This window comes from Eptatretus burgeri, chromosome 14 (genome assembly GCF_056783735.1).
Source record: "Eptatretus burgeri isolate ZD-2024b chromosome 14, Ebu_testis_v1, whole genome shotgun sequence".
NCBI classification, from domain to species: domain Eukaryota; kingdom Metazoa; phylum Chordata; class Myxini; order Myxiniformes; family Myxinidae; genus Eptatretus; species Eptatretus burgeri.
In genome coordinates, this window is record NC_140974.1 from 25,846,037 (window position 1) to 25,870,563 (window position 24,527).

Below are 24,527 nucleotides of genomic sequence, written 5' to 3' on the forward strand. Positions count from 1 at the left end.
ATCATCCTCGAGCGACCATCATTGAGGACATGGTCAATCTCCTTTGCCACACCGCCAGCGTTGGAATACCAAGTCCATCGATGATCTTGTGGGCGCTGAAACCATGAACCGGCCACCCTAAGTCCATGACTTCTTGTAAATCAAGGAACTTAGTGCTGTTCAGGTTCACAGTTCCAGACCCGGAGGGACCAACACACGTCTCATAACCATCCCTATCAGTTCCATTCGATGCATTGAAATCCCCCAAGACTCGAAGTGTATCTCATCTGGGGCACTGATCAACCACAGACTCGAGCGTGGTGTAGAATGCGTCTTTCACGGTGGGATCACTCACCTCAGTCGGAGCAGAAACAGTGACCAGGGAAATGACACCCAAGGAGTGACGAATCCTTAGTCTCATAATACTCTCCTTGATCGGTGTTCCCTCAATTATCATTGGGGTCAGCTTATTGGACACAGCTACAGCAACTCCTTGGGCATGGTAACCATCAGAGCGACCAGACCAATAGTATGTGCAACCACCCACCGTGATCTCGCCGCAATCTGGTCTCCGAACCTCAGAGAGTGCTGCAATACCGTTGTCCAAACGCTTGAGCTCACATGATAACAGAGACAGGTGATCATCCTCTCTTCGGGATAGGACATTACAGGCACCCACCCGAAGGGACAGCCTCAGGTTAACCCAAGGAGACCGCCGTCTGGTGGACGACACAGAGGAAAGCGGCATGGCCAAACTGCTTCAAGCATCATTTGCATGCCCATTTTGAAGATATTTCATCCGACACCAGTCGGTATTCCCAGTTTAGGATGAGTAAATTGAAGCGACTAAAAGCCGACGTGATCTCCACCAAGATTCGAGATAATTCTAATCGAATGGAAAATAAGAAAATGGACAGAACAGCTGTGGAAAAGGGGCCATTCAGAAATTATTAACGCATGGGGGGGGGGGTGTATGTCCAAGTGCTGCAGTGTTGCAGGGAGAGGGTAAGGGGTGTTTCCAATGCCATTACATAACTCTAATTAATCAATCAATGACGACTTTGTTCCATGCACCCTTTTTATAAAGATGCAAATATTTAATGATACACATATTTAATACATTCATGACATTGGCATCAATGTCTATTTATGCATGAACAATACTGTTGCCCCCGTGGTTGTACAATTATGTTCAATCAGTGTTAATTAACCTGTTGTACATCACTCACTCACTTCCTGTACATGGACATTGTGAGGATCGTCCCATCCGGTATGGTAATAAGCATCTAAACTACACATACGTCTCGTATTTCACTGTACATCCAAACACGAGATTTTTTTTTAATGTTGTAAGTGATTCTTCACCATTGAGAGATGGGGCCAAAAACAATGTACAACACGATATCTCAAAACGTTGTGAACGAGTTGTGACAAAGCTACGTGGATGAGTTAATTGGATGACAAGAACAAGCAGATTTAAATTTTGGTTCAGCTCAGCAAATCTGACCTATCAGTGAGATACCAAACGGAAACTGTTCAGTCTGGTGGAGGTATGTTCTCTACCAAGTGCCTTTCTCGTTACTACAATAATTACAGAGAAGTGTTACATCAAAATACCACTAAATTCCACATTTACCGTGTTCTAGCACTATGACTTACTACTTTACCGGTTGTTATTGCCGAGTCCTTCTTTGACGTCTACCCGATTGTTGCGAACCCAAGGTATTTCGTGCACAATGTCATCCCAAATTTCCACCTCGGGTTCATACATGTGCAGTCTGACAGCACCTTCTACATCAATATTTTGACTTTCGTCGTAATCTGAGGATTCTTGATCAGAAAATTATTCGTCAAATTCACTTTCTGACGAGTCTGAACTCTGAAGCGAGTTGTGCGGTCCATTATCCTTTGCGTTCTGTGACAACCGTTCCGTCTATTACGGCACACAGATGACGTAATGACCATGGCGGTTTTGTGGGATTTTTAGGGGTGGTACCCACCGGATCGGCTTTTTAAAACTTTAACACCTCAAAAACTTTAAGTTTGTTTTTGGATAAACAACATGAAGATGGACTTTGCATTTATCGACCTTTATAGCAAACGCAGTAAGCTTCATACTTAACGCGTGCACATGAGAGGACAGGAAACAACAACAACAACAACAACAACAACAACAACAACAACAACACAATACCCCTGGCTATTTGGAATCCATGTCGTTGGGTATGACCTTTTGCTTCTGGTTGTTGTTAAACGCTGTGTGGTGTATAAACACGATTGGGTTTTATTTCTATCTTGTGAATATTACTTAACGTGTGCACATGAGAGAATAGGAAACAACAAAAACAACACAATACCCTGCCAATTGTGAATCCGTGTCGTTGGCTGTGACCTTTTTGCTTCCGTTTTTGTTTTGTTTCTGGGTTTTTTTATTTCCGGTTTTTGTCATGGGGAATGATGCATGCCGGGAGATAAAGGCATCGTCGGAGACATGAAAGACCCAAATAATATCAGACATGGTGTATATTTCCTCCACTGATTTTAACAAAGATATCTCCCGCATCATCAAAAAAATAATTTTTAATCGTGATTTACGTTATTTGATCGCTCATTCCGAAGTAACCGGAAATTGCGTATACAGTTGTGAACAAGTTATAGGTAAAGTCAGAAGTGAATGTCAGAAGAATACTACGTTCACTTCTTGTATTAATTTTTTAGATGAGATCCTTTTCTCGGCGGTGTAGTTGTTGTTGTGAAGGTAATGTTGAGGTAATATTTATTTTTTTTAGATGCGATCCTGTTCTTGGCGGTGTAGTTGTCGTTGTGAAGGTAATGTCGAGGTAATATTTATTTTTGCAGATGAGATCCTGTTATAGACGGTGTAGTTGTTGTTGTGAAGGTAATGTTCAGGTAATATTTATTTTTTCAGATGAGATCCTGTTCTCGACGGTGTAGTTGTTGTTGTGAAGGTAATGTCGAGGTAATATTTATTTTTGCAGATGAGATCCTGTTATAGACGGTGTAGTTGTTGTTGTGAATGTAATGTTCAGGTAATATTTATTTTTTCAGATGAGATCCTGTTATAGACGGTGTAGTTGTTGTTGTGAATGTAATGTTCAGGTAATATTTATTTTTTCAGATGAGATCCTGTTCTAGGCGGTGTAGTTGTTGTTGTGAAGGTAATGTTCAGGTAATATTTATTTTTTCAGATGAGATCCTGTTCTCGACGGTGTAGTTGTTGTGAAGGTAATGTCGAGGTAATATTTATTTTTGCAGATGAGATCCTGTTATAGACGGTGTAGTTGTTGTTGTGAATGTAATGTTCAGGTAATATTTATTTTTTCAGATGAGATCCTGTTATAGACGGTGTAGTTGTTGTTGTGAATGTAATGTTCAGGTAATATTTATTTTTTCAGATGAGATCCTGTTATAGGCGGTGTAGTTGTTGTTGTGAAGGTAATGTTCAGGTAATATTTATTTTTTCATAGCAAAAAGACTGTTTAATTTGATATATTTAACAAGCGAATGTAAGAAGAATTCTACTTTCGCTTCTATGCTTTGCCTATTTCATATTTCTCTTTTTGATAGACTGTCACATACACCTCTGGTACATACTTTATATATAGTTCAGTCCATTGCCAGGACTTTTCTGTATCATGGGGAAAAACATTAATCATAATTGAATATGAATTCCCTTACAAGGAAGTTCAATGCAGGAGGAAACCATGAGGCCCATAAAGCCTGTGCAATAGTTGCCAACCTATGTTTGTTTGTCCCTGCTGTATCCGTATTTAAATGCAGAGCTCCAACCAAGGCAGCAGCACATGTACCATTTTAAGAGTCTTTAGCATCACTCAGACAGGGTTTAAACCACTGACCTGCCTCAGAACGGATGCTCTATCCAGTATGCCAAGTTAGACATTTAGCTTTACGCCTGTTGTTACCCTCGCCGAAGAATTCGAATAGGGTATTGCATTTGATTCTGTTTGTTTGTTTGTCTGCTTGTCTGTTTGTCTGCACAGAACTTTCATGTTTTTCTCCGCAACCGCCTGTCGGATTGAGATGAAATTTTCACCATTGGTGCGACTACTCATGTAGAATGTTGTAATGATAATTATGACGTCAAAGGTCACGTGGTGTCGCAGCCATATTGGAAAAAAAACGGAAAAAATTTGGACCTCTGTATCTCTGAAACCACACCAAGGAAAAAAATTGAAACTTGGCACATGGCAAGTACTCCTCATGGGAAATAAGTGATTTTTTTTATAACATAGGAGCCCTCATTATGACGTCATAATTGCATATGTAGAATGCCACATCCAATCAGTATGAAAATTTTTGAGGATCATCTCGGGCTAAAATGGTCCACCCAAAATTTTTTATGACGTCATCGGTCACATGATTCAGCAGCCATATTGTTTGAAATAAAACCTTTTTAAAATCCTCTTCTCTGAAGTGGCTGAACAGATCGAGGCGAAACTTTACAGTTTACACGTATGACTGTCTGTCCCATGAGGAACAAAAGGTTCACACATATGATGTCATTGGTCACATGGTTTGGCAGACATATTGGATTTACCCTAAACCTATAAAAATACACCACTCAAAGGAAGTCCTGGCGAGGGTTTGCAATCTCTGATTGCTCTTTTTCTTGTTAATGTTGTGCATGCTATTGATTACAGGTTTGGAGTGATCAATGATCCAAAATTTTTTAATACCAGAATAAACCCTTGCTTTTCGTGGTAATTTTGTAAGCATTTAATATGGAATAGGAAAAGCCTAGAAGCGAACGTAGAATTATTCTTACATTCGCTTCTGACTTTACCTATAACTTGTTGACAACTGTATACGCAATTTCCGGTTACTTCGGCCTGGATTCGGGATCAGTGGATGATCATTCGGATTCATTCTGATGATCTTTTAATCACTATTAAAAATTATTTTTTGATGATGTGGGAGATATCTTTATTAAAATCAGTGGAGGAAATATGCACCATGTCTGATATTATTTGGGTCTTTCATGTCTCCGATGATGCCTTTATCTCCCGGCATGCATCATTCCCCATGACAAAAACTGGAAACAAAAAAAAAACCAGAAACAAAACAAAAACAGAAGCAAAAGGGTCATAGCCAACGACACGGATTCACAATTGGCAGGGTATTGTGTTGTTTTTGTTGTTTCCTATTCTCTCATGTGCACGCGTTAAGTAATATTCACAAGATAGAAATAAAACCCAATCGTGTTTATACACGACACAGCGTTTAAAAACAACCGGAAGCAAAAGGTCATATCCAACGACACGGATTCCAAATAGCCAGGGGTATTGTGTTGTTATTGTTGTTGCTGCTGTTGTTGTTTCCTATTCTCTCATGTGCACGCGTTAAGCATGAAGCTCACTGCGTTCGCTATAAAACAGTTTCATTGTCCTGTAATATTGCCTGACAATGTTTTCAAACTACTTTTTCTATCTGCGATGATGACTCTCATCTTACAAGGTGCATTTCCATGATCCAATGAATGAACTTCATGGTGTTTTTGCAGAACTAACAACTTTCTCACCTTTTAATGATGTTAAAGATGCTGTATCCAATCAATTTTATTAATGATCACTACTTATTTTGTAGGTCTTTGGATTTAGAAGGTCCACCCTGCAAACTTAGTTCTTCCAAAAGTATTTGAATGTAGAATGTTTTACAAACAAACGCAATATTATTTACTTGTCTCGTCAATAGGAGCAACGACAACATTGTGTTTGAAGCTCTTTTAAACAAGTAAGAAATGTCATAGCCCCCGTTGTTTTAGTAAGTTTGTGTACAGAGTTCAAGGGCGAGCCCATATTTATGTACAACTAAAATGGCCACCAGTCTACCAGTCAGCCATCTTTGATCGGATCGCAAAATAAAATGAGGTGCATGTGTATGTGATCATGTACTACTGTGCTTGTGCCAAGTTTGAACAAAATCGGACTATGCATGTCTGAGAAATGGTTGGGGACACATTTAAGTAACAAAATGGCCACCAGTTGGACATCTTGGATCTGATCTTGAAGAAAAAAAAAAGAGACGTGCTTATGGAAGCCATCATTTGTTATCTTTGTGCCAAGTTTGAACAAGATTGGTAAATGCATGTCTGAGAAATGGTTGAGGACGTGTTCGACACCGGGTATTTTGACAACTAAAATGGCTGTCAGTCGGCCATCTTTGATCGCATCGCGAAAAAAAAAAGATGCGCATATGTAGATCATCATTTGTCTTTGTGCCAAGTTTGAATAAAATCGGTCCATACATGTCTGAGAAATGGTTGTGGACGCACACACGCACGGACACAAAAATCGAGACCAAATCCTTAAGCCAACAACCAAATCCATTCGGACAAAGTCCAACGGGGGATAATAATGGCTCCAGATTGTTTAAAATTACCCTCGGATTATTGATTCAAACTATTCTCATCAAAGAAGCTATTTCCCTCTTCACATGCTTCTCTACCTCCTCGAACCATAAAACTAGATGTGTGTTCGGTATTTTGTTTATCAATTTGTTTTCTCATCAATTCACTTATTCCTGTCAATGGAAGTTCCACTGCTTTATTCCAGTTAATCCTTTTGGTTTCTCTGTTATTTGATCCTTGTGTAAGTAATGTACGTAATTTTTTTTTATCTTTCACTTTTCTAAGATCACCTGTGATAATGTGTGTATGATGTCAATCTTTAAATACAGAATATTCACAAGTGCAATGATGTGTGTTATTCAACCATTCGTCTCCTGTACAGTTTCCTTATAGTTGAAGATCTTTCCCCTTATTGCACTTCACAAAGCCTACACAGCCCTCGGTGGTTGGCCTTGTGTAATGTTTCTAGAAGTTTACTCAACACTTCCTTTTGTTGTAGTGTTTTCTCTCGACTCATCATTTATTTGAGGCGCCGCGAGGAGGAGTGATGTAAGGGACACATCGGCCATTTTGGAGTTAATGCCATATAGCACTATTTTAACCCTTCCTCTATCATCCGAACCTATCATCATCATATCATTAAAAAATGTCGCTTACATCACTCCTCCTCACAGGGCCTCATATGCTACACACCGTAGTTATCAAACACGATTTTCATTACGCTGTTATCTTTTCAACGACTATTGAGTTCTACAAGAAAGTTCCTCTTTGCAGGTTTACATGATACACACATGCACATACACATACACACACATACACAGTTTCCACCAAACCACGACTTTAAACAACAAAGCTTACTGAAATGGCAGCTCTCTTCCCTGGAACCACCAATCGTGCCATCTGACTGGACCTGCAGGAAGTACCCCTGCCTGCAGAAAAGTCTTGCAACAATGCCTTTAAGCTGGAGCTCTGGAAAACACACATGCGCGCGCACACACACACACACACACACACACACACACACACACACACACACACACACACACACACACACACACACACACACACACACACACACACACACACACACACACACACACACCCTCTAAGATTCCACATGAGCATCCATTTGCTTTCAATGATGACTTGAATGTAAAAAAAAGTCTCTTCACATTCAGCACTCACACAACTCAACAATTCTAAACACACATGATTTTCCTGTTGATATATATATATATATATATATATATATATATATATATATATATATATATATATATATATATATATATATATATATATATATATATATATATGCATATTAATTGTGATGTTGCCAAATACCCTTGCAAAATATTATTAAGGTATCTCATGAGATGCACCCAAGTTTTCTAGCAGATATAGAAATCATTGGAGATTTTTTTTTGTAACAATTCCCCTAATCAATCAGTTAAAAACAGGTATATCAACAGTTGATGGATCCATTCTGATGTTTTATGAGGTAAGAGTAAAGGAGTGAAGAAACAAACATTTTGGCAAAATGTTTTTCCATATTATTAATGTTTTCATGAAAGAATTGGCAGAACAATGTAGAATGCGCAGATTCAAGAGTCACACAAAGCAATTCACACGAAAGGTTAAAGTCACATCTTGCATTGTCTTCATGGATCCAGTGAAAGGGATGTGATAGTTGGGCCTAAAAAAACAAAATGTTGAGTTTCTGGTAACCTGACCTACCCCAGTAATTCCTGCCGAGCCCCAATTTATTGTTTTTTGTGAGGGCTGACTTCTGGGCAGCCATTTGACGTCCACTGTGCAATGTGCATGGCATTACTCTGTGGCATTGTTGACCGCTGTGGTCTCAACAGAGAAATTCAGTGACTTTATTTCAGTTAAGGGGTCAGAAAGTTTGATCGACATTTGAAACACAACGCATAACCCACCTGCGACACATTGATTGTGTCTTGTTCAAAGTCGGAAAAGGCACCCTGGATAGACATTTCCGACTTTGACAGAAGTCATGCCTACCATTTGTTCATTTAAAATGCCGATGTGGTCACCAAGACGCCAGGCACATGACGTCTGCATTTGACATACTTATGTGTGACATACACTAAAAAAAAAAAACTCTGAAAGGTATGTTGTGAAGAAGAATATGACGAAGAAGAAACCGATTGTGAACATTGGTCTAAATCGAAAACGAAGTGTAAATATTCATTCTGAATATTGCAAAATACAGAACTGAATCTCTACAAAATTATTTTAAAGCCAGTTTTGTTACAAAGTCAGAAAAATTGCAAGATCTTATCATTACCTCAGTTTCATGTGTACCTTCAAGAGGCGGTATGTACTTTGTTGGGAAAGGGTCATGTTTATACCCTGCAAACAGTATACACATTTTATTTTATACCAGCAAATACCACCTGTCGCTTCGCTTACAGGAATACAGGGGAGAAGGGGGTGGGAGAAGAGGAAGAGGGCAGCGGGGGGAGTGGAGAGGTGAGGGGAAAGGGAGGATGGAGGGGAGAGAGATAGGAGGGAAGGAGGGAGGAGGCATAGGGGATGGGGAGGGGAGTGTGGGGGAGAGAAAAGGGTAGAGGGCTAAAAAAAAAGGGGGGAGGGGGGAGAAGAAAGGGGGTATCTGTTGGGGAGGGGGTGGGGTGTATAACAATTGCTATGTTGCCGGATAATGCAGATTAAATTTAAAGTCCATTGGTTGGGAGTGCAGGTGGTGTGGGTTAACGTTTCTAATTTGGAGGAGTATATATTTCATGGATGTCCAAAAAGGCCATAATCGAGAATTTTTGTCAATTGGAAAGGGTCTAATATCTGAATATACAAGATTTTCTGGGATGATGAATGGGAGGTTAGAATTCTTCAATTCCTTCAAATGTCCTGTTGAGCCAGGTTAATGATATGCTGTCTTTATCACTGTTGAGAGTAGCTTCACTTTTTAAAGGAAACCTTGCAGAGATACTGAATTGGTGTCATTTAATCCTCTGACTTGTCGACACAATACTGTTTTACCCATAATTTTGTATTTCATGATGGAGTTCATGATTCTCCATCTTCTCAACTATCAATAAACTGGTTGGAAAGATATAGAATCTGTACTGCTTCCTGTACTGCTTCCATTTAAACATGTCCAAAGAAAACATACAAAAAAATCCCTTCCTACCTATCCCACTCATTGAGCAGCATGTGACTGGAAACCCAACATTTTTTCTTTTTTGGACCTTGGCATGCAAGATGAGTCCAGGGTGTTAAATTGCTTCCAAACAAATTTGATGTTAAATTGCTTCTAATTAATTACATATTAGATTCCTTCTGACAAATTAAATTTATTAGAATTCATGTAACACCTACTTTGTTAGAATTCATCTCACATCTCATTTGTTACAGAACCAACCAAATATGTAATTTGTTATTGAACCAATCTAACATCTAATTTGTTATCAAACCAATCTCACAATAATCAAACATGTAATTTGGTATATAACCAATCTCACAATAATCTAACATCTAATTTGGTATATAACCAATTTCACAATAATCTAACACCTAATTTGGTATATAACCAATTTCACAATAATCTAACACCTAATTTGGTATATAACCAATTTCACAATTATCTAACATCTAATTTGTTATATAACCAATCTCCCATGAATCTAACATCTAAATTGTTATAGGACCAATGTAACCCTCATCTAACATCCAATTTGTTATTGAACCAATGTAACACTGATCTATCATCTAATTTGTTGTAGAACCAAATCTCACACAAATCTAACATCTAATTTTTTTATAGAACCAGTCTCACAATCAACTAACATCTCGTTATCGAACCAATCTCACACTAATGTAACAACTAATTTGTTATAGAAACAATTTTACACTCATCTAACATCAAATTGTTATATAACTAATATTATGCTAATCTAACTTGTTATATTTCTAACCAATCTTATGCTAATGTAACTTGTTATAAAACCAATCTCACAATATATCTAACGTTTCATTTGGTATAGAACAAATCTCACACTAATCTAACATCTAATTTAGCCTTGAACCAATCTCACAATAATCTAACATATAATTTGGTATCAAACCAATCTCACACTCATCTTGCATCTAATTTGGTATGGAACCAATCTCACACTCATCTTTCATCTAATTTGGTATGGAACCAATCTCACACCCATCTTGTATCTAATTTGTTGTAGAACCAATCTCACACTCATCTTACATCTAATTTGGTATGGAACCAATCTTACACTCATCTTACATCTAATTTGTTGTGGAACTAATCTCACACTCATCTTACATCTAATTTGGTATGGAACAAATCTCACACTCACCTTACATCTAATTTTTTGTAGAACCAATCTCACACTCACCTTACATCTAATTTGGTATGGAACCAATCTTACACTCATCTTACATCTAATTTGTTGTTGAACCAATATTGCACTCACCATACATCTAATTTGTATATAACCAATCTCACACTCATCTTGCACCTAATTTGTTATATAATCAATCTCACACTCACCTTGCATCTAATTTGTTATATAACCAATCTCACACTCACCTTACATCTAATTTGATATGGAACCAATCTTACACTCATCTTCCATCTAATTTGTTGTAGAACCAATCTCACACTCATCTTACATCTAAGTTGTTATATAACCAATCTCACACTCATCTTGCATCTAATTTGTTGTGGAACCAATCTCACACTCACCTTACATCTAATTTGTTATATAACCAATCTCACACTCACCTTACATCTAATTTGGTATGGAACCTATCTTACACTCATCTTACATCTAATTTGTTATATAACCAATCTCACACTCATCTTGCATCTAATTTGGTATGGAACCAATCTCACACTCATCTTACATCTAATTTGTTATATAACCAATCTTACATCTAATTTGGTATGGAACCAATCTCACACTCATCTTGCATCTAATTTGGTATGGAACCAATCTCACACTCATCTTGCATCTAATTTGGTATGGAACCAATCTCACACTCATCTTGTATCTAATTTGTTGTGGAACCAATCTCACACTCACCTTACATCTAATTTGGTATGGAACCAATCTTACACTCATCTTACATCTAATTTGTTGTTGAACCAATCTCACACTCATCTTACATCTAATTTGTTGTTGAACCAATATTGCACTCACCTTACATCTAATTTGTTATATAATCAATCTCACACTCACCTTGCATCTAATTTGTTATATAACCACTCTCTCACTCACCTTACATCTAATTTGATATAGAACCAATCTTACACTCATCTTACATCTAATTTGTTGTAGAACCAACCTTACACTCATCTTGCATCTAATTTGGTATGGAACCAATCTCACACTCACCTTACATCTAATTTGTTATATAACCAACCTTACACTCATCTTGCATCTAATTTGGTATGGAACCAATCTCACACTCATCTTACATCTAATTTGGTATGGAACCAATCTTACACTCATCTTGCATCTAATTTGTTGTAGAACCAATCTTACACTCATCTTACACCTAATTTGTTGTAGAACCAATCTTACACTCATCTTACATCTAATTTGTTTACACAAACCAAGCAAATGAATAAGCAAGTTTAACTTCATTCAATACATCTTGGAAGTGTCAAGTTTGTTTGCAAACGTGCCACAAGGTGAGCAGTCTATTTGTATTGACATTGCATAAATCATACTGTGATGTTGAATCACACCCATTGCTGATGCTCAATTATGACATCATTTTAAACATAAGAGAACTACTTGGTGGACTCACATTTGAGCTGTTTAGTGTAGACTAGACGACCGTGAACCCGTTGGGTCCCCGTTGTGATAGCAGTTGATGAAAAAAATTATTTCAAGAAAGAAAAAAAGATAGCTCCGGCAAACTATACCGCTGAGGTTGTTTGCATTGATCAAATACTCCCGAAGAGTACTTGACTGAATTGGGAATTGATTTTTTAATATTTTTTTCGCTGCCCGATTTGAACGAAACTTGATACTGCACACCACAGGCGAATGGTGAGTCAGGTGGCTGTAAAATGTTTGTGCTATCATGTACCGTTTTGGCTGTATTTCGGGAACATACATGCATACATATATACAAGATGAGAGTTTAAGTAATATATAGATGAGGTTCCCTACATTCCCTTTTGATTCCCTATGTGTGATTATAAACTTTTATCCTGATGCTTTGCAGGGATGCAGTTGCATCAATGCATACATTATGATCTGAAAGAAATTTAAACCTCAGTTATTTTTTATTATAAACTCATTCGCTTTTGGCTGTTAAAGATCCCACGGCACCTTTTGACAAGAGTAGTCAATGTGTACCGATTCCCTAGCCTGTTTATAAATCACTGCCTGATCGATAGAGGGCATGAAACTGGAAGCATGTATCTGCATGAAACCCTCCTTGTTTAGAAGCAACAGAAAGAGATACACAATATTTGCCCTGTTATCGCTGTCAGACATGTTGAATACTCACACATAGTCTGCATTATGCCATCCCTCTAATCGCATAATTTTTTTTCAAATCTATAGTCATGATAGAATCATTGCACTCATAAAAAGGCAGAGTGTGAATGCGTAACGCTAAAGATTGCACAGAATGCCTTCACATTCACAAATAATGAACAACGAAGGGACCAACATCATATTTGTGATTTCATTTGAGTGATCATTGTTCTTGGAACTTAGATTGACAATGTCTATCAAGAACCAGTCTGACATAACAGACTGACATTTGGTGTGGAAAAAACAAGGATGAAGATATATATATATATATATATATATATATATATATATATATATATATTTTTTTTTTTAAACACAGCAATAAATCATTTAACAATACACAATACCTCGATTCAAAAACTAGAGGAATCAAAGCAAATGCATCCACAATGATGACATAATAGAACAACGAAACGACTCGTTAGACCTTTAACCAAAGACCAATACAATATAATACATTACTCATCCTGTAGATGTATTACTTCAGGACAGTTCTGGTGTCCATCTCTTATGTTATCACGAAGACCAATTGTTGCATGTACATCATTTGAAATACACATCTGTGTCTAATGCACAAAGCGTACTCCTAAAAGGAAAATGAGGCTGATATATATGTTGGGTCTCAGGACTTCAGTGCGCCGTTTTGAAGCATTGCAGGATTACAATGTGAGAGTGCACGACCTGAAAAAAGGTCGGGAGACATGGCACGTACTAGTCACACGCGCGAATACACTCCATGGCATCGTGGTCGTCATTACCTCGTGGAAGAGGCTCCTCGATTAGCAATTCATATGAAAAAGCGACGTAAGCCTTGGAGGTCATTGGGAAAAATAAAATTCCAGAATTTCTCAAGGAGTAAACGAGCTGCACAGGCTCAGTCCCGTGTGACTGGCAAAGGGTAGAGAGGGCGTTCGATCCCTGACCTGTACGCAGATCCCTGACCCGTGCGGAGATCCCAGACCCGTGCGGAGACCCGACGGTCGAAGAGCCTACAGACGAGTTCTAATGCGGAGAAGCGATGGATCGGAATGAATCGAACATCCCGTAGTGAAGTTAACCCTTGCGCTTCACACCAACCTGCACGCTTTTTTCTCCGCCTGCGTGCCCCGCATGAGATGCGCGCCTTGGAGAAGAGCGCGGTGAGCTCCGGCTCACAGAGTCCACTGCGACTCGGACTCGAGGCTCGAACCGTAACGGAGCGCTCACTTTGCCCGTCCCGGGCCTGGCGCCGCTTGCGGATCAGTGAGCTGGCAATCGCCGCAGCCATGGCCGCATTAGCCCCATGCTTTTACTCGTCGCTCAAAGGGCCCGCGCAGCCCACCCTGCATCGCGACGCGTGCGCCCGGGCCGCCCTCCCAGGAGCGATTGGTTTGCAGTGTGAAAGCGCGTATTGATCTCGGGTCAGACTCGGCCAAGCCTCTGCCAATGATGCGATCTTGGGTTCAAGGGCCAATTCGAAAAGCTCAGACGAAATGTGTGAAATCCGTGTCGAGCGGCCAAATTCGGGATTCCAGCGACACCGAGATCACAACCGAATGCGGTGATCTCATTGGTGCTCGGTTGTCAGTGGGCAGCGGGTACACTGTTCATGGTGGATTGCCCGCCTGTATTTGCGCACCATTGATCGTGCCAACCTTTGATGATTCGAGTTCCAGGGCATTGTGCTATTTTTAGTTGAGAAAATGGACACACCAATCACGAATTCTCACATCATTCCCACGCATTGCGCTGCAACACGAGCCGAAGTATACCGAGGGAAAGAAGTACTAACTGCACTCACAAATGTTCCTTTGTTTTAATGCGTTAAGGGCTCAACAATCCGACATGAAGTTTGTACTCAAATATCTACTGGCACGCAGAGCTGGATTAACTATTACACAGACAAGGCATGTGCCTTGGGGCCAGCCAAAAATTCGGGCCACAAAAATTTAGGAAAAAGGGATTAAATAAACTTTTCTTTTCAAATTAAATATTTGTCTTTTTTGGTATTAAATATTTTGTTCTTGAATCAGTTCATTTTTTTGTCTGGGGTCCATTTCCATGAGCCCGAGATCTAATTTAAAATTTTCAGGCCATTCTCTAAAATTTCAAAATGTGCCTTGGGGCCAGCCAAAAATTCGGGCCACAAAAATTTAGGAAAAAGGGATTAAATAAACTCTTTTCTTTTCAAATTAAATATTTGTCTTTTTTGGTATTAAATATTTTGTTCTTGAATCAGTTCATTTTTGTCTGGGGTCCATTTCCATGAGCCCGAGATCTAATTTAAAATTTTCAGGCCATTCTCTAAAATTTCAAAATGTGCCTTAGGGCCAGCCGAGGCTTAATCTGGCACTGCTGGCACGTCTTCGTTTTGCTGCAACTATGGTTGATTAACACCAAGAGATGGCACCTTAATAGAACGTAGCAGTGGCCAGTGATTGTGTGTTCACATAGCCCCCTCAACACGAGAAAGAGATGCATTTACGGCTGGAAAAACGAGTACAAATCCCAAGGAAGTGCGGCTTTAAATGAGTGCGTTGCTCCCACGGGCAAACTGCAGAGCTGCGCTGCAGTGCTACGTGCGCTTCATGATAACGAACATCCTGGCGTCGCCTTCAGATCTACCGCTCGTCGGGTGCTTCCACCTGAAGGGCTATTATGGCAAGACAATCGACTTTGCATTATAATTCATACTAAATCTGGAAGTAATGGTTCATTCACAATAAATAAGGCGTAATAGATTGCTTGGTAAAGGTTTGTACTGTGTTTCAACTGGTGCTGTCACTCTCTAGGATAATATTTCATCAACTGCTCATGAAACAGAACAAACACACAGTCCATTGTGATGTCACAGACGAGGAAACTGCGTCATATAAAGTAAAATAGTGCATGATATTTCCTTGTTTGATGCTCAGCATTTAAAAAGTAGAGCATGGACAAACAACCATTGGTTGGCAACCATTATACAGGCTTGATATGCACGATGCCCTCCTTCTGTGCTTAAGTCCCTTGTACAGAACTCAATTATTTTTTGCACGATTATCGATTACGATTGCACACGTGTATAAACTATTTCTGTTTCTTGCATGATGGTTAAGCCTTAATTAGCTTAAACGAAAACAAATTTAATGTTGTAATGTGCAAGCACACACACACACACACACACACACACACACACACACACACACACACACACACACACACACACACACACACCAGTGTACAATGGGTGTGTAGATGTCTCACCTCAATTTTCTTGGAGTAAGTATTGGTAGAAATGGGAATTCTGCATAAATATTCAGTTCGCAAATATTGCAGTGGGTGGAGCTGGTAACCTTGGAAACCTCATTGCATTCTACCAGCTAAGATTTCCAATCCATGCTTGTACTCCTGAAGTACTGCTGCTTGGGAGCGAGGATGAAATTGTGGAAACTCGGCTGGGAAACGGATTTAGGCACTTTTTGAGCCTACCATCTGACCGAAGATCACCGGAATTCTTTCCATGCAAACCAACCACCTCTGGGCACCTATCCCTCTCCACGTAGCTTTATCAGCCCCAACCCACCACTCTGTCTATACTCCCCATGGCTTTGCTTTTGGCAATTTCCATTCTATATTTCTCACAGCATTTCATGCTGGTTTCCCAATGGATGATCCACAGATCAGTAGTTTAAGTTTGAGTTTTCAACATCAGTTTCACTTTGGGATATCAGTTTTCCTCATTGCAACTTGTGATGTGAAACGAATGGTGCACAAAAAAGGGTAATCAAAAACGATTGTCGGGGGAGGATTTTTTCCCGATTTTCTAAGGGGTCTCAATTGTCTTAAAAGAGGTCTAAAAAGGGTCAAAGGGTGGAAAGGCCAAATGGGTTTAAAGTGTCTTAAGGGTTTTATCTTAAAGTGGTCTAAAGTATCTAAAGGACTCTAAGGGTGTTAGAGCAAATGGGGTCTAAACTGTCCAAAGGGTGTTAAAGTGTCCAAGGTCTTAAAAGCTCTGTTGGTCTGAAAAGTCTCGAAATGATCAAAGAGGGTCTAAATGGGTATGACAGGGTCTAAAGGGTGTAAAGGATTAAAGGGTTTAAATGGATATGAAGGAATCTAAGGAGTGTAAAGATCTAAGGGGTCTGAGGGGTCTTTAAAGCATCTCAGGGTATAAAGGTTGAAGGGTATAATTGTCGAATGGGTGTAAAGGTTCCAACAGGTCTAAAGAGTCTTTAAACAGTCTAAGGGGTGTAAGGGGTCTTAAGGGTCTGTGGTGTCTTAAGGTCTGAAAGTTGCGTTCCAATAGTATGGAATTAATAGATGTAGGCATGGTCCAATATAATATATATAATAATTACAATGTAAGACCCGTCGCTTCCAGAGAAAATAAATAAACATAGGGGCAACACCCCAGGGCGCTCACCTGGTAGTGGCTGGATAAGATAACCAGGGAACCACTGGTAGGCATGGATGATGCACAAAATACGTAACGGAGAAGAAAGTAAATACCTATGGATTTGTTTTTATGCCGTGAACAAACTTTGGTACATCACGAATGATACAGGTTGTGGTGAAGTTTCATCAAAATTGTGTGTGGTTTCAGAAAAGAAAGCAAATACACATTTTGGGGGGCAAACCCCTGTAGAACCCCGTAGACCCCAAAAAATTTTTAATGTCATGAACAAACTTTGGTACAACAATGGTAATGAAGGTTGTAGTCAAGTTTCATCGGAATTGTGTGTGTAGTTTTGGAGAAGAAAGCAAAAATATATTTTGGGGGGCAACCCCCCCCTTACACCCCAATTTTTCTAATGTCATGAACAAACTTTGGTACAACACTGGAAATGAAGGTTGCCGTCAAGTTTCATCGGAATTGTGTGTGTAGTTTCTGAGAAGAAAGCAAATACCTCTGTTGGGAGGCACTCCCCCATAGAGCCCCTCAGACCCTGATTTTTTTTCAATGTCGTGAACAACGTTGGTACATCATGGGTGATGAAGGTTGTGGTCAAGTTTCGTCAGAATCGTATGTAGTTTCAGAGAAGAAGTTGCAAGTATTTGTGGACGGACGGACGGATGGACGACACGCCATCGCGAAAGCTCCGCGGAACAATGTCACTGAGAGCGAAAAATTAACTTTCACCCTTTAAAAATTGTCCAAATAAATCATGGAAACATCAGCTGCTTTTTTGTTCATATCCCTTTCTCACCTGCGTTACAAATGGAGTGACCTGCTTTGTGATGGTTTAAAAGGCGGTGTATAATGGGAAATGCTGTTTGATAGGGTGATATGAATAAAATGGAAATGTTGAAAAAAGGTGTTGAATATAGCCAAGCATTTAATGGATTTGAAAAAGGTGTTGAATATAGCCTCGTGTTTAATGGATATGAAAAAAGGTGATGAATATTGCCAAGTGTTTAATTGGTATGAAAAAGGTGTTGAATATAGCCAAGTGTTTAATGGATATAAAAAGGTGTTGAATATAGCCAAGTGTTTAATGGATATGAAAAAGGTGATGAATATAGCCAAGTGTTTAATGGATATAAAAAGGTGTTGAATATAGCCAAGTGTTTAATGGATATAAAAAAAGGTGTTGAATATAGCCCAGTGTTTAATGGATATGAAAAAAGGTGATGAATATTGCCAAGTGTTTAATTGGTATGAAAAAGGTGTTGAATATAGCCTCGTGTTTAATGGATATGAAAAAGGTGTTGAATATAGCCAAGTGTTTAATGGATATAAAAAGGTGTTGAATATAGCCAAGTGTTTAATGGATATGAAAAAGGTGATGAATATAGCCAAGTGTTTAATGGATATAAAAAGGTGTTGAATATAGCCAAGTGTTTAATGGATATGAAAAAAGGTGATGAATGTAGCCCAGTGTTTAATGGATATGAAAAAAGGTGTTGAATATAGCCAAGTGTTTAATGGATATAAAAAAAGGTGTTGAATATAGCCTTGTGTTTAATGGATATGAAAAAAGGTGATGAATGTAGCCCAGTGTTAAATGGATATGAAAAAAGGTGTTGAATATAGCCAAGTGTTTAATGGATATGAAAAAGGTGGTGAATATAGCCTAGCGTTTAATGGATATGAAAAAGGTGGTGAATATTGCCTCGTGTTTAATGGATATGAAAAAGGTGTTGAATATTGCCTCATGTTTAATGGATATAAAAAAGGTGATGGATATAGCCAAGTCCTCAAAGCCTGCTCTTCTGCTCTTGCTCACCCTCTCTCTGTTCTATTCACCCTCTCATTTTCCCAAGGTCATCTGCCATCTGCTTGGAAATCTGCTAACATCACTGCCCTGCATAAAAAAGGTGCAAAAACAGATCCCTGTAACTACAGACCAATCAGCCTTCTCCCAATCATCAGCAAGGTTATGGAATCCATCATCGCTTCAGACATGAAATCCTTCCTCTTCTCCAATGGCTTGATTTCCAATCATCAATTTGGTTTCAGACCAGGTCACTCTACCCTGGATATGCTGCTACTGCTCTCCCATCAATGGATGGAGGTCCTCAATGCCAGACAGGAAATCCGAGCCGTATCCCTGGACATATCACGTGCTTTTGACACAGTCTGGCACCCTGCCCTACTCACCAAACTCTCTTCCCATGGTATTCAAGGCCATCTCCACTCATGGCTCGCAGACTTCCTCTCCTGTCGCAGTCAACGTGTGGCCCTAAATGGAGTTCTTTCATCCCCTCTTCCTGTGCAGGCTGGAGTTCCTCAAGGTAGCGTTCTGGGCCCTGTTCTTTTTCTGGTTTTCATCAATGATCTCTCGGACTCTCTGGAAAATCCTCTATTTCTCTTTGCCGATGACTCCACCCTCTGCCGTACCATCTGTCATCCCTCAGACCGGCAAGCAGCAGCTTCTTCGCTCACTGCAGATCTGGATAAAATCACAAACTGGTCCAACACGTGGAACATGTCTTTCAATCCACACAAATCTCACACTCTCACTATGTCTCTTCGAAAGGACCATTTAGAAAACCCCCCATCCACTTTCTCAACAATCCTCTGGAAGAAGTCTTTTCTTTCAAGCTTCTGGGTCTCACTATCTGCCATGACCTTTCCTGGGAAAGTCACATTTCCAACCTTGCCTCAAAAGCCAGTCGCCGACTGGGAATCCTCCGTCGTGCAAAGTCCTTCCTCGGCCCTCTTGAGCTCCTGACTACTTACAAAGCTTTTGTCCGTAGCCTGATGGAGTACTGCTCTCCCCTCTGGGCTGGTGCTCCTGCCTCCCACCTTTCTCGGCTTCACGCTGTCGAAACCAGGGCTTTTAAGATCATTGGCATCTCCCGCAATGAAGCTGAGTCTTTGGGCCTCTCACTCAATCACCGCAGGTTGGTCGGTGGTCTTTCTGTCTTCTACCGACTCCTCTCCAGCCTTGCCCCCTGCTCTCTCTGCGATTTGTCCCAACCACATTTCCACAAGGCGCTCAAGGTCCGCCAACAACCCCCTTCTGGTAAAACTACCAAAATCACGAATCACTGCTCATCTTCACTCTTTCATTCCTCTTTTTCCCGCCTTTGGAATAAACTTCCTCACTCTATTCTTTCCCATTCTTCCCTCCAGGCTTTCAAAACAGCTGTTCACCACCACCTCTTATCTTCCCCCATCCAAATCCTCGATCTTTTCTACCCCGATAATCCACCCAAGCCCACTTCCTTCAATTCTCCTGCTTTCCTTCCTGAAAGTCCCTGTAATGTCCATCTTCTCTTCGCCATGTTCCCCGTCCCATCCCCATCCCTCTCCCTTCCACAGTTCACCTGTGTCTGTTCCCCAATGTTTTGTCCCTTCCACTCCCGCCCCTCTTGTCTCATGCCTCCTTGCTGTGAGTTGTGTGTTAGCTCTCATACGAGCCTCGACCAAGGTATACAAAAAAAAAAAAAAAAAAAAAAAAAAAAGTGTTTATTGGATATGAAAAAGGTGTTGAATATAGCCGAGTGTTTAATGGATATGAAAAAAGGTGTTGAATATAGCCAAGTGTTTAATGGATATGAAAAAGGTGGTGAATATAGCCTAGCGTTTAATGGATATGAAAAAGGTGGTGAATATTGCCTCGTGTTTAATGGATATGAAAAAGGTGTTGAATATTGCCTCATGTTTAATGGATATAAAAAAGGTGATGGATATAGCCAAGTGTTTATTGGATATGAAAAAGGTGTTGAATATAGCCGAGTGTTTAATGGATATGAAAAAAGGTGTTGAATATTGCCAAGTGTTTAATGGATATGAAAAAAGGTGTTGAATATAGACAAGTGTTTTATGGATATGAAAAACGGGATTGAAGGAGACTCACCGTTATCAGTGAAGAAGAAGATCAAGAAAAAAGAGTTTTTGTTTTGATGTTAATTGAAACCGGCCCATCTATCCTCACCTTACTCAACTACATCATATTGTTTGAAACCGGCCCATCTATCCTCACCTTACTCAACCACATCATACTGTTTGAAACCGGCCCATCTATCCTCACCTTACTCAACCACATCATACTGTTTGAAACTGGCCCATCTATCCTCACCTTACTCAACCACATCATACTGTTTGAAACTGGCCCATCTATCCTCACCTTACTCAACCACATCATACTGTTTGAAACCGGCCCATCTATCCTCACCTTACTCAACCACATCATACTGTTTGAAACAGGCTCATCTATCTTCACCTTACTCAACTACATCATACTGTTTGAAACAGGCCCATCTATCTTCACCTTTCTCAACTACATCATACTGTTTGAAATCGGCCAATCTTTCCTCACCTTACTCAACAACATCATACTGTTTGAAACCTCCCCATCTATCCTCACCTTACTCGACTACATCATACCGTTTGAAACCGGCCAATCTATCCTCACCTTACTCAACTATATCAGACAGTTTGAAACCACCCCATCTATCCTAACCTCACATAACTACATCATACCGTTTGAAACCGGCCAATCTATCCTCCCCTTACTCAACTCCATCATACTGTTTGAAACCGGCTAATCTATCCTCACCTTACTCAACTACATCACACTGTTTGAAACCGGCCCCATCTATCCTCACCTTACTCAACTACATCACACTGTTTGAAACTGACCCATCTATCCTAACCTCACATAACTACATCATACCGTTTGAAACCGGCCAATCTATCCTCCCCTTACTCAACTCCATCATACTGTTTGAAACCGGCTAATCTATCCTCACCTTACTGAACTACATCATACTGTTTGAAACCGGCTAATCTATCCTCACCTTACTCAACTACATCACACTGTTTGAAACCGGCCCCATCTATCCTCACCTTACTCAACTACATCACACTGTTTGAAACTGACCCATCTATCCTCACCTTACTCAACTGCATCATTCTGTTTTAAACAGGCCGATCTATCCTCACCTTACTCAACTATATCAGACTGTTTGAAACCGGTCCATCTGATCCTCACCTTACTCAACTTTACCATATGTTTTCAGATTGGGCTTGATTAGTGGTATCCCCTGAAGGATAACTGAATTGTTAATGGACGCAGGAAGGAATGCATGCAGGCAGGGACGCCGCGACTGAGCTCATTTCGATACAAGATAGATGATAGACGAATAGGCCTAGTCACAGTCAAAGTCACGTTCAAACAGTACATAATTAAAAGCATACTCCAATGGCCCCACTGAGGCTTCACCACCCCACCCTGAGGATGGCCGGATTTTGTGCCTTTTAAGCTCGGTTTTGGGGGGCGGGGGTCTTAAAAGTGTCGAAGGGGTCTTAAAGAGAGTAAGGGATTAAAAGGTCGAGGGTGTTTACCAAGGGTCTGAAGGGTGTATGCTGTGTAGAGTCAGTGGGGTCTAAAAAGGATATAAATGAAAGAAAAAAAAAACATTCTTATGGAATAGTATGTAATTAATAGACGGAATTAAGAGACATACTTATGGTCCAAGTCACGTTCAAACAATATGTAACACGAAAAAAAGCAATCAGAGATTGCAGACCATCACTAGGATTTGTTTTGTTTGGCGTTTGTGTCCTGGTGTGTTACATAATTAATGAGACATAACTAGAACTGCCACTTTATAACTACTGGTGGAGATGAACGGGTACCAAGACGTCCCACTTTGATTGGCAACCTGACCCTGACCCATGACCTTTTTGTTACTCAATTGAATTTAAAATGGGATTAAAATAAATTGAATTCTTATCAAATGGAAGACCAAATAGGTTCAGTCCTGCATTGGAGTAATCAGAAGGAACCAAAACAAGCAAAATGAAAAGATGAAGTCATCAGGAGGAACCTGGATAGGATTCGCATTTCAGCTGCTTCTCCTCTACTCTAAAACCCATCCAGGCACAGCCAAGTAAGACTTATTCAAAAAAAACAAACAAAAAAAGAACCTAGATCAAAATCATTAAATAATTCTGGTTGTCAGACCATGCGTCCAATCAAGTTGAAATTTAAAACATGCACTCCCCATCACTACTAGATCATAATTTTGAAGTTTCACATCAACTGATTAAGTGGTTCCAGAGAAAACATTATTTAATATTTTTCTTCAATCCAATATGGCTTCCAAACCATGTGATATATGAAGTCATACATGTTCAGGTTTTGTTCCTCATGGATAAGCACTCATAAGTGTAAAGTTTCGCCTCGATCTGTTGAGCTTTTTTTGTTTTTTTGTCACAAGTTTCAAGTTTTTTCCATGGTGCGGTTTCAGAGATACAGAGGTCCAAAGGTTTTCCGCTTTTCCAACATGGCTGCCACACCACATGACCTATGGCATCATAATCTATCTATAATTCCAGCAATCTCTGTGTCTGTCTGTCTGTGACCGCTGTTTCTCGACAACCACTGGTCCGATCTAATGGAAACTTGCCAGGTATATTCTTGGGGCCCTGTGGATGAGCCGTTGGGTATTATTCGAACAAGTGGTTCCCAAGTTATGGCCATTTATTTACCAAACCAATGACAGGACACGGTGCTATGATGTCACAATTGACGTCACAATTCTTCTTGGTTTTTTTTGTTTGTTTGTTTGTTTTTTGCACATACGGCCACGCACTAGTTATCAATAAAACACACTACGTGAGTAGTCGCTTCTATGGTGAAAATTTCGTCTCAATACAACAATTGGTTGCAGAGAAAGGCACTAAACTTCTGTGCGGTCAAACAGACAGACAAAACGGACCGGACCCAAATGGACCCAAATAAAAAAAACGGACCCAAATGCAATACCCTCTCCTCTGGTGAGGGTAATTAATGGACATACATACATGGGTTGACTGAGGCTTCACAACCCTCCTCCCCATTGTCCCGACCATGAGGGTGGGTTGGGTAGAGTTTGCACATTAAATGTCGTCATGGTCTGAAAAGGGTCTCAAGGATATAAAAGGTCGAAAAGGTATAAATAAATGTCTGAGGTGTCTCAGTGGCTTCAAGGGGTCTGAAAATGTTTAAAACGGGTCCAAATGTTGAAAGGGTGTCGATGTCCAATAGTATGTAATTAATAGACAGGTTGGATTCCCCTATTGCATATTGGGATATGATGTGAATGGTGCACACAAAAAAGGTCAACAAAAACGATTTTCAGTGAGTGTTTTTCTTCATTCACGTTTCTAACATGTACAAACCATGAACTATGCCATCTTCTCA

The 24,527-nt window shown here is 39.9% G+C and overlaps 1 protein-coding gene across 3 annotated transcripts in view; it reads right to left on the reverse strand.

Moving 5' to 3' along the window:
• LOC147012828 (fibroblast growth factor 12-like) overlaps positions 1-24,527 on the reverse strand; it is a 158,937-nt gene that overhangs the window by 45,803 nt on the left and 88,607 nt on the right. Inside the window, exons 1-2 of one of the 3 annotated variants that reach the window (XM_085854099.1) lie at positions 14,005-14,538; positions 7,226-7,336 (exon numbers count right to left, since the gene is read on the reverse strand). In XM_085854099.1, coding sequence (XP_085710225.1) covers positions 7,226-7,336; positions 14,005-14,194 — 301 coding nt within the window. In that variant the 5' untranslated portion in view covers positions 14,195-14,538. Of the gene's footprint in view, positions 1-7,225; positions 7,337-13,685; positions 13,907-14,004; positions 14,539-24,527 lie in introns of those variants that run through there. The other 2 variants (XM_085854101.1, XM_085854100.1) reach the window with 2 other exon arrangements.